Below are 14,270 nucleotides of genomic sequence, written 5' to 3' on the forward strand. Positions count from 1 at the left end.
CATAAGGCAGTTACTGTGGTGGAAACAACCAGGTAGCTTTTCAGCTCTCACTTGTACCTTAGGGGGAGAGGTGTGACAACAGCGTGAGGTGATGCTCTCTGTCCAAGGTTGCTCGCATTTACAATGATGGGTGAGGGATTTTGGTTTTGTTGATTCACACTCGTGATGGGCTTTGCTTCTCATCTGGATACCTAATGGTGTGTGCTGTGACAAACATAAGCAATGGAGAGAAATGACCTGGCTAGTTCTCAACAATTGTGAAAAACATGAAAGAAAAAGCTTTTGCTGTTCTTGAGATTCCATTTTTACTCCTTTAGGAGTGTTTGAAAGTGACCTCTGTGTAAACCAGTTAAGCTTTTTTTTTTCATGCAGACTAAAATTCAGATTTGCCTGAGTATAATCTGTAATTACATGGGATGCTTCTAATGTAGGAGAGAAAGCATTATCCCTCTCCTGAGTCTGCAGGCCATAGCTTGCATCCCCAAGCTGGAGTAGGTGATTCAGGCAGTGAGGACACCAGCTTGGTCAATTCTTGGGAACTGATGTATATGAAATTTCACAAAGCTGTGTATATCATCTCTTCACATAATCTGAATGTCTAAACTCAGGTGACACATTTCCCATTGGTGTCATCAATACTTAGCATCAATCTGTTTTCTTTAGATTGCCTTCAGGAATAGGTTTACCCTTTCTTTGGAGGAATCAAGCTCCATAAACCTCTTGTTTTTCCTCAAAATCTTCTTGATTTGTCTTACTAGAATGCAGACTCTTCAATGATAACATTTCTTAATTATGTATCACAAGACACAATGAAACAACATTGTGTATTCTCCAAGCTTGCAGCTTAATCCTATTGTTCCTTTCTTTTCTGATACCTAATATATTAAAATCATACATGCTACTGCAGGTACAGAGTAGAGAAGACAATATTTCTCTTACCTTGATATTTTTAGAGCATGGCATACAATTGCTGGTTCAGCATATTAGGCTGACTGTACATTTAGCTTCCTCTGAAAGGGAATTGAGAAGGTCAGTAGGAAAAAACTTAATGCATGCCTTTTCCTTTACAGACCAGAAGGATCTTGCCAATAAGTCAGATTCAAGTGGCCTTAGGATGGTTTTCTCCATGGTCCTGCTCCTCAGTGATTTCCTTAAAATAGGATTAGTTAAATGCTGTAAGTTTTTCTTCTTTGGGGTGGGTCAAGATTTCTGAGTTATTTTTATGTCAGCCAAGCTCCCCACACTTCCCATGAATTCAACCCAAATATTTGTGGCAGAATGATGGTTTTATCAACAAGAGTTCATGGTATGAGACCACAATGGCTTTCCCTTTTTATTCTGGAGACACAATGCCTTGATAAAACTGATGAGCTTATTTGAGAGTGTTTGAGAATTCACCTGTACAGGTGATGTTGAGTATTGTGACAGCTTTTGAGTATCTTGACCGAGGTGATGGTCCAGTTAGAACTTGGTTAAAAGCCTGATTAGATCTCATAAGAGCTCATTGATAACCTCCTCAGAGTTTGCATTGTGAAGTCTCTTAAGTCTCTTGCTGTTTTTATTCTTTATATTTGAGCAAACATACATGGTACCTTTCTTCTCATTAGAACTACTGTTAGTTTTGGATGTGTTTGTTTGTTTGTTTTTGGCTTTGTTCCCACCATCCCTCCCTCCCCCCTTGCCCCCCACCCCCACCCTTCCCCCAATTCTTATGCCCCTATTTCCGTTTGTGGTTTTGGGAAGGATTCTGGGAGAGGTCATGTGAAACAGTGTGTGCAAACATCAAAGGCAAATCTGTTTTGGTTTTTAGTTTGTCTCTTTCATCCTAAAAGCATGCCAAGAGTGGTCATAGGAGTCCTATGGAATTGTTGGAGTAGAGTGGAGTCTGGCTGCCTGCACAAACATATCCTCTCCATTACCTTCTTCAAATGTTCCTTTTTCTTCATGGCAGTCTTTGTATCTCATTCTCAGTTCAGCTGACAGGACCAAGGTTGCTGTCTACTTTTTTGGTAGAAATAATGGCTAGTGGAAAAGAGAAGGAACGGTGCTGGGGTATAAAGCCACTGATAAGATTCTGTACTTCCAGCTGATAAGCCCTAGTTACTGAATGGGGAAATCTACCAAAGAGCTGTTGATAACAGCACTTTAAATAGCACTGGAATAACAACATGTAAATAACTCTGAAACTGTCACTGGGTTGGGGTTGCCTGGTTGTGTCCCTTGTCCCTTCAGACTGACAAGTTCCACAAGGCAGGCCCACATGAGAAAGGGTTCATGTTGGCAGAGACCTCAGGGGTTTCCCCACACCTGCCTGTAGCCACAGCATAGTACTATGGAAAGAGGATGGAGTAATTAATAATTGATAAGATATCCACATGCATATGGGAGCTAAATATAAAATTGACAATATTTATTAAAATACACCTGAATTAATGTTTATAAACACTAATGTTCCAGGTGTGTGCAGTATCACTAAGTAATAAAATCAAGTCCACCGGTACTTCTATAAATCAACCCTTAATTTTACTCTTTTAAGTAACATAAAAAGAGTTTAAAAGTATTTCATAGTGTAAATAGTTCATCAGGATGCATTGGGACTAAATCTTTTCCTGTGAGCAACAGACAGATGCTGCTCATTTTTTCTCTTTAGTGAAAGAAAGGGTTGGCTTGCTGAACCATCAGAGCAACTGGCCTCTAGGAAGGAAAGAAAGCAAGGTAATACATTAGGTGAATGGTAGAATCTAGCAAGTTGTATCAACTAGAAATCCCTTTTTAAAATTCTTATTACTCTAGAGTCTGGCAGAGCTTCATCTAGCTAAGTGGTTTCTGTTCCCTACAAAGGCTGAAAGTGTGGTTTTTGGAGAAGAAATGTCACAACTGAAGCAGGTATTCTGCTTAAGGGCTGGCTTCAAATGGGCCTCAGAGTGCTGGGGAACAGTCTGGACAAACTGAAGAGGGACAATTCATTCTGCAAGAACCATCAGAATTGACTTGGGAGTCCCAGCACTCTGTCAGTCTTACTTAACTGGCAGTATCAAGAGTTTTATCTAGTTCACACTAAACAAAATGGGAAAGTAGCAAAGGATGGTATAGGAAAGAAAACTTGATAGTGAATACATTTTCAGTTAATGTATCTGAGAATTTTAAGACATTTTTTCTTCTTACTGCATATGTGGTAGGAAAATAAATTAGGATGGGACAACATTGATAAGTATCTCAAGCATTTTAGCAGCATAAAAATGGAAATAATACATCACACCTACAGGATTTCTTTGAGGGAATAAATAGATGTAGCTATTGGAATCCTTTTTGGCATGCTATATTTCAATGTTTATTTATTTAAACCATTACAGGAAGTGAGATAATTCCATCATTGACACTGCATATTGTTTTTCTATTTAGTAGAATAAGTGAGTGAAATCTTTTTCTGTCAGAATGCAGGTATTTCTGTTCTGAAAAACTGCTAGAACATTGTCCATGAAACTTTCATTGATCTATCCATGGTGGTGAGTCTCCTTGCACAGAACGCTTTCAGTACATTAAAGCACCACATCCAGTGAGTTAACTGTGTGTCTGATCTCTTGATGCCTCTCTTGAATAGATAATTTTAAAACTTTACCCATTTTTTGTCCTAGAGCTGGAATCTGTGTACTTTTCCCTCACAAAGAGAGGTTTAGAGTGAATTGTAGAATTTTTCAGATAAACAGCTTTACCAGCCTGAATTATGTTGAACATCTTTGGCTTTCATTCCTGGAGGGAGGACAACAAATTTAGCCAGTAGCTTATTACATATTTACTCATCTCACAGAGCGTCTTTGAGAGGACAACAGTATATTATGTTTTCTTCCAGGGATATGGCTCTTAGTCACAACTTCCTCTCAGTTCTTGGAAGAGATATAGATTATCTGGTACCTAGGTTAAATCAGGTTCATCTCATTTCAGGACTTTTCTTCATCAGGCCTCTTCAGAAGGTAAGATTAAAGTATACTGTCTTCATGGAAAAGAGCTTGCAAAGGCTGGATGCTTACAGAGTACCTGCACTTAAAATCTCTCCCTGCCTTCTCTTGGCTAATTTTTGTTTCTATGGAAGTCTCATACATCATGCCAAGAATATACCGCTATAAATATTCCTTCAATGTTTCTCTATTGCAAGTTGTAGTGTACAATTGAAGTGCCTGATGTCAAGAACTAAATCTGAGTCTACATGGGAGACATGATGCAAGACTCTTTGAAATAACCAGTGAACAAAACCCCATCAAATTTAGTACTTTGAGAGTCTTTAGGGACTTTTCACAAGGTCCACTTAGATTTAACTACGGGGTTGTTTTTGTTTTTTTTTTTTTAGTAATTGAATGTGGATTTTACTGGCACATAGGCAGAGAAGAGGTAGGCATTATTGTCAGGCTGTGAAAATACAGTTTGTCCTGTGCCTGGGGACTGCATGCTTCCACCAGGGGCATAATGTCAGGGAGAGGAATATGTTCCTACTTGTCTTCTCTTTGTGTATCCTCTGGGGACTTCAGTACCAAGTACAGATGGAAAGCAGCAGGCAGCTGTAGCTCTATGAGGGGATGCACCTCTCTTCTATTTGCAGAAGAGGTTCCTTTTATCTGGGTCAATCCACTGCTGTATTGAAGTGCTTGTAGCCTGCAATGGGCTGACCTTGGCCAGCTGCCAGGCACCCTGTGCAGCCTCTCTCTGCCCTCCTCAACTGCACAGGAGGAAAAAACACAATGAAAAAGCTCATGGGTCAAGATAAAGAGAGGGAGATCACAAAGCCAATGTATCATTCAGCTATGTTCAGTTCTGATACCCTTTGTCAGCAAAATGACATTTCTGTCATGAGGGCAAGAAAGCAAATGAAAAAAATGAATGCACACTACAGCCCCAGGGGTTCCCAAACTATTGGGATTGTAGAAAACTAGGTATGAATTTGTTATACCTGTAGAAAACAGATCTAGTGGCTTAATGTTGGCCTGAGCTGCTCAGCAGCACTTAACACCACATCAGCTAAAGAAGGAAATGTATTGTCTACTAGAGGAGAGCTTTGTTTTACTTATTCTACTGAAAATACAGAAGACAAGTATGAAAATGAGAAAACAAGTGTCCCTCATACCAATCTCAATTTGTCTGTCATTCAGGTTTTCCCTCTGGAATCTCTGTGGAGGCTTGGGGGCTAGCTTAAGAAATGCTGCCTTCTGGGAGCTGGTTTGCAAAACAGAGTTTGGGGCTGTATTTAGCCACAGGGACCAAGAAGTCAACTTCATGTCACTTTGCTTCCTATATTCTGTCATTTGGAGTCAAACTAATAAATGGGCTACAGGTTCACTATTTTTTTTGCCTGGCTTTCTTGCTAGGGAGATTTCCTTTTGAGATAGACCCATTCTCCTCCTTATATTTTTTTCTTCAGAACTTATTTCCTGGTTCTTAGCTTGCCCCAAGAATGCAATTTCTGGCTTATGTGAGATATATCTGTGATAACTTGTGGTTCTGCTTTCCCCATTCTTTGACATAGAGATATAAAAAGCAAATGCAGCAAATTACTCCTTCTCCTTTGCTGAGATTGTCCTCCCTTTCCAAACTCTTGCTATGAATTATTTGCCATGAGCCATATTCACTGTGCACAGACCTTATACATCTTATCTCCTTATCCCTGGTTCTCAGCTTTTCATACATTATGACTAACTGAGTGGACATGAGAGCACTTATGTTTTCCTGGATGCAGGAGCCTGGATGAAGTGACTCAGCCCCATCTCAGGGCAAGCATGGGCCAATGTTTGCTTTGCTCCTTCCTTTGGCCCAGTGGCAGCCAGGAAGGGCTCAGGCTTGTGGTCCAGAGTGAGCTGTGGCACACTCTGGGCAGGGTGCACACCTGAGCTGTGTGTTCATACAGCTGAGGCAAACCATTGCCAGCAGATTTGATGTAGCTGCAGAGCCATAGCAAGGCAATATTACTAATATAAATGACAGATCCTGCATTTAGAGTGGAGGTTTTTCATAACTTCTTCTTTTTCAAAGTACATTTCCTGTCTGCTCTTTATCAGTTTTGGTGTTTCTGCTGTCATAAGTCTCAAATTGGAAATATATTAGTTGTAACAGCTCAGTGAATCATTCTTTTTCTTATGTTTCTTTTTGCAGATGCCCTAGTAGCTGAAATTGAGAAAAAGATTACAGAAACTTTTGAGGTGTTTGACCGTGAATCCAATAAAACTGTGGATGTCAGGTTTGTACACATATTCACAAATATATTACAGAATCTCAATAGAGATAAACAGCTCCTAAACTGGCATCTGCTTTACCAGAAAATGTAATAGAAACAGTTCTTTTGGCCCTGTTTGGACAAGTATGTTTATAGTGGGTGGATGGATGCCTAAAAATTCCTGGATGTTTTTAATTCTGATATTTTTAAAGTTTGAATATTTGACAGTGCTACTTGAACTTAATTTTAATATAAACACTCATACTTGTATAACTTATGTTATAAAATGCATAAACCACATGTTTATGTCTCAGGGAGCAGGTTCTGAGGTTATAAGCTCTTGTCATGAAAGTTTACTGAAGTAGTTTTTAATATTTACAATTATTATTTTCAAAAGAATATCCTTTTAATTATAAATCAGTTATTGAGTAGAAATGCTACAATGGAGCATTTCTCAGTGAGAACTGGTGAAATTGTTGTCATTAGACATTCTGCATGAAGACAAATTGAGAAACATATTTAAATGTTCCAAACATTACAGAGAGGAAAGGGAAGTGCAAAATATTTATGTGATGGTTGTAGCAACGCATGCTTACTGACGACTCTAACTTTAAGAAATTGCAGGTGTTTCATAGAAGTAATGGTTTTTTAGCTGTACCCGATGGGGAGGCTATCAGGATATGTCTCCACACTCAGTAGAGCTGCTGTTCCCTTGTGTGTAGGGCTCTGTAGGGAGAGTGGTCTCTTAAATCTCCTGGTCCGTGCCCAAGGAGGAGCCTGGTGCCCGGGGCTGTCCCGGTGCCCCCTGGTGCCTGCTCCTGGCTGGGCTGCAGGATGGCTCTGGCTGCCCAGCCCGGGGCAGAGCCCCACCAGTTCCACCCCCAGCCCTCCCTGCACCATGGCATGCTCACTGCTTGTTTGTTTACCAGTTACATCTGCAGTCTTGGCTAAACAGCTCTAGAACTTTCTCCACTTCTCACTCCGTTATATATGGATATACAGTTTGGGAGCATGTTGCAACAATGAGATGGTACAAGTGGACTCTGTTAAAAATGTATTCATTCAGACAGGGGACATCCAAAAGTCTATTTAATGTAATAAATGCACAATTTTGCATTAATTTTTTGTAGTACAGATACAGACAATGAACAAAAGCTTATTGTCTAGTAATTTCCAGGTTCATGTTGCAGGCCTGTATCACAAATGGGATTATTAATGGCTGATTATCTTGTATCAGAAGGTGGCAGCACAGCACAATTCTTAACCACAATTGTAGCTGTATCAGTATTAGTGCCTGAAATATCAGATATCCATGAAGAATGAAAAATGATACTGGTTTGACAGGCCAACATTGGTATTCCATGACTCCTAGTACAAATTAGTAGAAATTAGGCATGAGGAAGATGGTATTTTTTCATGCATATTTCATGTCCCTCAGTCAAGGACTTTTGTGATATTGCAGATCTCATCATTGAAAGTGTTATATGCAGGGTGAAAACCATGAGCCAAAATTTTCATTGCATCTGTTTATAAAACTTGTATGATCATAACCTTGATTTTAATGATAATTTTTGTATTCTAGTAACTACACAGCAGAAACTGCAGCTGCTGAACTAAGTGAGAGGAAGGGACTTGGAGCAAAATAGTTTCCTATCAGGTCCTTTAAACTCCATGTTATTACCAAATGGGTCCTGAGTTTTTTTACCAGAAGCACTTCAAGCAACATCCTCATGCTGGCATGCAGGCAGAGTGCCAGATTGAGCATCCAGCAGTGCCAGATTTTGCAGACTCTTCTGGGGTCTGACTTACCTCAGTTACATCACAGTTCTGCTGGGTGTGAGTGAAGTGAGGCAGGAGGATGATGGCAGCATTCCCATCCCTGGCAGTCTGTGAGAGCAGAAATAGTGTGGGACAACAAGGAGGCAGGATTTGTGTTGGATGTGGCCCTGGTGGAGGCAGGGAATAGTTACAAGTAGCTGGAAAATATGAGGGAGTGCTGGAGTGAGAACAACAAATGCAATATTATACGTACTAGAAGTAGGATGCATGGACAAGGATTATGTCTCAGTGAGTGACCTCCCTGAGGCCATTGGCCATTCACACCCACAGGGACAGGGGCATTTGAGTAGATGGTTTCATTTCAGAACACATGGATGTGTGGGATTGGGTTTTGCTCTGTAGCTAGTTTTGTGCAGCCAGCCTTTTTACCTCTTTTGTCTGTTGTAGTGCTTCTCACATGTTTTCAGTCAGATTGGGAACTCCTTGGGACCTGCCTGAGGAGGTCATAGACTTATACACATAATTTTGCATATGCTTGGTGTGCTGCATTCAGGTCCTTGCTGTTATAATAACATTTTACAAAGATCATTCCTTCTGGTATCCACCATTTTTATTGGGCAATCTGATTTTTGCACAAATTGGAAAAATTTACCACTGGTCAAGAGGAAGGAACCACAGAGGTTTGGATCATGGGAATCACCAGTACTGTGAATAGATATTCAAATGTGCTTAAATTTCTGTGTTGTTGAATTGAATTGTAAATCATAAACTATATTAATGCTTCTGTTATTTTCTTTTTAATCATACCATAATTAAAGCTTTATTACAGCCTTACAATAATTTTGTTTCTAGTCTGTGACGTTGTTCATCTTAGACTTTGTTCATCTTTGAGGCATTGCTAGTTTGGTCAGAATTTTATTTAGAGCCTCAGAACACCTGCACCAGGTTCAGCAGTAAATGCAAGCTGTGAATATATTTACAGCATAAACAGAGTGGTGATAAGCCACTTTGTTGCTCTGTTTGACTCTCTGAGAGCACAGAGTGGACATAGCAGGGCTGCCTTCTTCCTCACCTTTTGTAATTGTTCTTTAATGCAGTTAGAATTTCTAGCTTTATAGCATTTAATGGAAGTATGTGTTTATTTGTTACTTTGCACTTCAGTAGATTTCGAAGTGATTTGTTAACTACATCTATATAGACTTTACTGAAAATAAGCATTACAGTCAGAGAGCAGCAATGCAAAAGTAACTTGCACACAGTACAGTGCAACACAATAGTAAAGATTTTTTTTGGGAAATTGAAAGAACAATTTCAAGGAGCTTCAGAATATTTTATGTCTGAAAAAGTAGACATTGCTTATTGAGACATCATCTTAAAATTCCACATAGATTTTCTTGTGTGCTTTTATGTGCACACTCCTGTGTGCAATCTCTGAATTGTCAACAGTCTTGTGTTGCAGACTTATTAACAAAGATGTTTTTTCTTTTTCTTTCTTTCCTTCTTTCTTTCTTTCCTTCTTTCCTTCTTTTTCTTTCTCTTTCTTTCTTTCTTTCTTTCTTTCTTTCTTTCTTTCTTTCTTTCTTTCTTTCTTTCTTTCTTTCTCTTCTCCTTCAGGGAGATTGGTTGCATTGTCAGAGCACTGGGTTGCTTCCCAACTGAGGCAGAAGTACAGAAACTGCTTGAACAGGTAAACGTTCTGATCTGTTGTATTTTTTTCAGTCTTCAACTCCCATAAGTTTGGCCCTTCTGCCTTGCTGAATGGGAAACCTAAACTCTTTTCCAAGATGTTGGAAGTGTCATGGAAATGTTTCCAGCAGATGGACAGTCTTGTAGGTTGCCCTGAAGCAAATCTTTAGGCTGATGAGGTAACAATGTTGATGGGTGAAAATGAGGACTCTTGGACTCTTTTTTATCCAAAGGGGGATTGTGAGACTGTGCCAAGGTGGAGGGACATTTATAGAAAATGCAGAAAAAACTGACTGATGAAAAAGAATGTCCTAAACCTCAGTCAGATATCCAAACTCTAAAAATCTCATTCTTCTGGACATGCCATAGAAACACGTTGCAGGGTTAGGTAGTAAAAATCAGTTCTTGAGCAGGTGTTAAAATTATACATCACATTCCAAAAATACCCAGAGGGAAAGCCTGCCGCTTTTTGATTGAGGTCCTGTTATTGCTATCTTATAGCCAGACCTTTCAACATTCTGTCCTTCCTGAGGTCTTTCTCAGCCTTGAGATTTCTGAGTTATAGGTGAGAATCTTTTCTTACTTGATTGCTTAAGCTTGTAAATCAGGCTTCAGGACATAAAACATCACAAGACCTAGTGGTCCTCTCATTCTCCCAGTGATAGGCAGTGGTAAGGAAAAGAAATTAAATACATTTCTCCACAGTCTTTTCCTACACTAATTTTTTGTCTCCTTACATCATGCTTGTAATAGAACAATGGTGTGCTGGTGCCTTGGCATGGTGTGATTAATAAATGGGACAAAGAAGTGGGAAAATACTTCACATTCTTTTTGCAAATGGGCTTGCTGCTTTAAGGAGAGGACAGTGCTGTAGCTGAGAGGTGGGGTAAGGATTTTTCTCCTATTCATGTGTAGGTCAGGATACTGGGAATTTAGGTCTCCTACTGTTTTCTTCCTGCTCCAACAAAAATTTGGATAGTTGCAGTAGTAGTCTCCCCTCACTAGGCTTGTCTGGCCTCTTGTAGATCTGAATTTAGTGTGAGAAGTCTTGCACTAAGTCTTGTGAAAATGATGCAGCTGCTTCAGATGAGGAAGTGCAGAGAACCACTAGAGGAGAAAGCTGTTTTAACATGATTCTGCAATCTGTCTGCTCTGGTTCTGTACTCTCAGAACCAGATTGTCCCAGCTCCCCCTGACAAACAAGATAAAATGGAAAGAGAAATTATGGTGCTTAATATAGATGATATTTTTATTGTCCCACAGTGACTTTTCTTAACAGCAAATGAACAGTGCAACTCCTCACTGAAGAGGAGATTTGAGAAATGGGGATGCTTTGACAACCCCGTTCAAGTCCAGGGGAGCCAGGAGAATTTAAGGCTTGCCTTATCCTCTGGAAGAGATTTGACTTATTTTTTTCCCCCCAATTTTCAGCATTACTCAAAAAATGTGAGATAAGTAATACATAATAAGTACAGTGCAATGTAGCCATGAGGTAGAAGATTCTTGAGATACAACAGTGTAACATGTATGAAAATGCTGATTGTAAGAATATTAAAGCACAAATACTGCAAGAAGAAAGAATACATTCAGAGTGATGGTTAACCTTAAAGAACACTGCACTGGAAAATAAATAGTGAATAATGTTTCATGGGGCCTGTAAATGAAACTTTGGCATAGGTTTAGTACCAGAAGAATACTGTCTTCTTGTGGAACCCTTCATATATTATGATAATCACAAACATAATTTATGTAAGATGCCACTATAATTGGCCATTTTATCTTAGTCTAGATAAGGTAAAAATTGTGTCTGTTAGCCAGTTTGTAACCAAGCCATTTCCCCAGTATTGTTGCCCATTGTGAACTGATTCATTTCTGTTTCTCACTGCTTTTGTCTCTGTCATCTCATCTTCCTATTAGCCTTATTGCTAAACTAGCACATGCTCCCATCACATTATTCATATCTGCAAAACCAATATTCATATAATTGTTATCTCTATAAATTATCATATAATGTTTCTTATATTGCCTTATGCTCAATTCTGTACTTAATATCATATCTCTAGGCCTGCTCACAAAGACAAGATTAAATGCTAAATCTAGAGATGGTGGAAACTTACCTAAGGGTTACTACAATGCCTGGAGTTCAGTACAGTGCTTTGCCTGGTAACTCTGGAAGATGTTTTTGTTTCTTTGTGTTTCAAGTACCTCAATGTTATGGCTGGGAGAAGAGATATACAAAACATTACAGGTGCTACAATACAGTTATTATGGGAGCTGTGGATGTGCCCAAAGGAAAGAAATCGAGTGAAACTCACAGAGTCTGAAATACTGTTACTGTGAAAAGAGGAGGAAATACGGAAAAACATCAATGAGAAATGAGGTGTAGAAAAGGAGTGAGCATGAGGAAGAGTAAGAAGTGTTAGAAATAGGATTAATTTTAACTGTTCAAGATGCTACTGGATCTATAGAGACTCTGAGATGGAAGCTGTTTGTTCCACATCAGAGGAAGCTGAGGTTGCTGATCACCTCCCAGGACAAGGTTTTGCCAGGTATTTTGTTAAATCTTTTCAATCAAGCAAGCAGCAAAACAAGTGATTCTGTGATGGTAAAAGTTTCCATTTGGTTTGGAATGAAGCATGCAATATCTTCATTTTCTTGCTGAAGACCCTTTCTGCTAGGCTTACCAAATAGAAGGGATAATGTGTTTTTTCAAGCCAGTTTGCACTCTAAAGCAGCAAGACGTGATGGCTGTCTTCTCTTAGCACCCAACCCCCTTCCAGAACACTGGAAAAGAGCATGCAGCAGCAGTTGCAGCTTTCCATTTAAGCAACTGGATGTATCAGGAACTGCCCCAGCTCTGACCCAGCTCCCAGGAGGAAGATTCCTTACTAAGTTTTTCCTGGCTCAGTTAGAAGATTTCGAATCAGTGCCTGTTTGAGTTTTCTTTCAATCTCAGCTGTGTCTCAGGGGGCCTAGCAAGGTGTTGCTCCTGCCATGTGAGACCTCAAGGCATGCATCCAGTTTCAACACAGACAGGAATAGGCTAGCTCAATTAACAGGGCTCCTTTTGGGAGCAAAACTTAAAATTTTCCGGGAAGGGGTGCACCCCAATGACAGAGAGCGGTTTTTACCATGTTGCTTATCTCCTGTGGAAGTATAGGAATGCAGTGAGAATGCTGCTAGAAGTCCCCAGTGGTTTGGAACTAATTTGTTTGCTTTTTTGGGTAGCATTTTATAGGCTGCCTTATGGCTGTTTTGGTCCTGACTCAGTCTGCCTGCCTCTCTGGTCCTTCCCCTCACAACTCTCTTTAACTTTCTTTCATGAAACATGAAAGCAACAAATTCCATCATTGAGGTGCACTTGACTGGAGCTATATCCAAGCTAGGCAATTAAATATGCCCAGAAACATCCTTGGGTGTTGAAGCCAGCAGGCACAGAGCAGCTCATGCCCACCCTGGTAAGTGCTTCATGCAGAGGGGCTGCACCAAGCATCCTGCTGGGGAAAAGTCCTTGAGATCCAGCCAGGATCTGCTGGGGGAAATGTTGGGTGGCATAGTTCAAAATCATGCCAAGGGAACGTGCTCATGGTTTGCTGTAATGAGTGTTCATGTTACTCTGCTTGGGAATGCTCCAGATCCTGATAGACTTTACTAGTATGGCTTCAGCCTGAATGTTTAAACCTCTGCTGAGTTATTGTGGCAGATAAGATCAGTTCCTCGGTGTCTGGTTCCTTTGCATGAATGGTTTTGAAGCACAAGAGGGCAATATTGAGTTGCTGCAAATGTCTAATAGCAGATCTGTATTTCCCTGGGATATTAGCACTTCCTTGAATCTCTTTCTATTTGATCACAAGCCTTTCACTCAGATGTTATGGTGCCATATGATATTAAAGACCTGATATAAATATTCAAAGTCTAATGCTGTAATTTTAATGCAGGGATCACCCCAATATTCTGGGTTTTGGGTTAGTTTGCTAATAAGTCATATATCCTGCCACACTTAAGTTTTATTTTTAGATAGAAGTAGAAGAACCGGGTGGATTTGTTCATCTGGAACATTTTCTTCCAGTGATGACAAAAGTTCTACTTGACAAAAGGTAATGGAAAGTGAATTTTATGTGTCTGTAGTTTATTCCAGATTGACAGGGTTGATTCTGAAAAGCATATCTACAGAAATTTTATGTAACTGGAAGGAGTGTATATCTTCATTGTCATTTAAACTCATTTTACATTAGCTATATAGATTTTGTTTCAAAATTAGTTCATCTACATTAAATTATATTGTACTGATGATATAAATCATACCAGCTTATAATCATAATTGTGATAGTATGTAGCTTTTGTATTTCTAATTGGAATCAGAATTGCTATTCAACACACTTTGTGTATCTCTGAAATATTTTGTATGCAAATTAAGGTCATAACTATTGCTTTCTCTGAACATATGAGTTACAGTTACTGAGAAGGTACAGCTGAATGTATACAATTAGCACTCTAAAAGACTGCTGACTTAAAAGTGGTCACAAAGGTGCATAGAAGTCTTCGCACATACATAGGGACTTGTGCTACTTTGACATTTTGCACTAAAGCAAGATCATTTACAAGG

At 39.5% G+C, this 14,270-nt stretch overlaps 1 protein-coding gene across 1 annotated transcript in view; it reads left to right on the forward strand.

The window, feature by feature from the left end:
- Positions 1–14,270, forward strand: part of EFCAB2 (EF-hand calcium binding domain 2) — a 28,361-nt gene that overhangs the window by 11,557 nt on the left and 2,534 nt on the right. Inside the window, exons 2-4 of the mRNA XM_054279882.1 lie at positions 6,139–6,223; positions 9,593–9,665; positions 13,682–13,761. Coding sequence (XP_054135857.1) covers positions 6,139–6,223; positions 9,593–9,665; positions 13,682–13,761 — 238 coding nt within the window. The remainder of the gene's footprint in view (positions 1–6,138; positions 6,224–9,592; positions 9,666–13,681; positions 13,762–14,270) is intronic.

Source organism: Melozone crissalis, unplaced genomic scaffold (assembly GCF_028551555.1).
Source record: "Melozone crissalis strain CALT ecotype California unplaced genomic scaffold, PUWL_Pcris_2 ptg000027l_1, whole genome shotgun sequence".
In the NCBI taxonomy this organism is placed as follows: domain Eukaryota; kingdom Metazoa; phylum Chordata; class Aves; order Passeriformes; family Passerellidae; genus Melozone; species Melozone crissalis.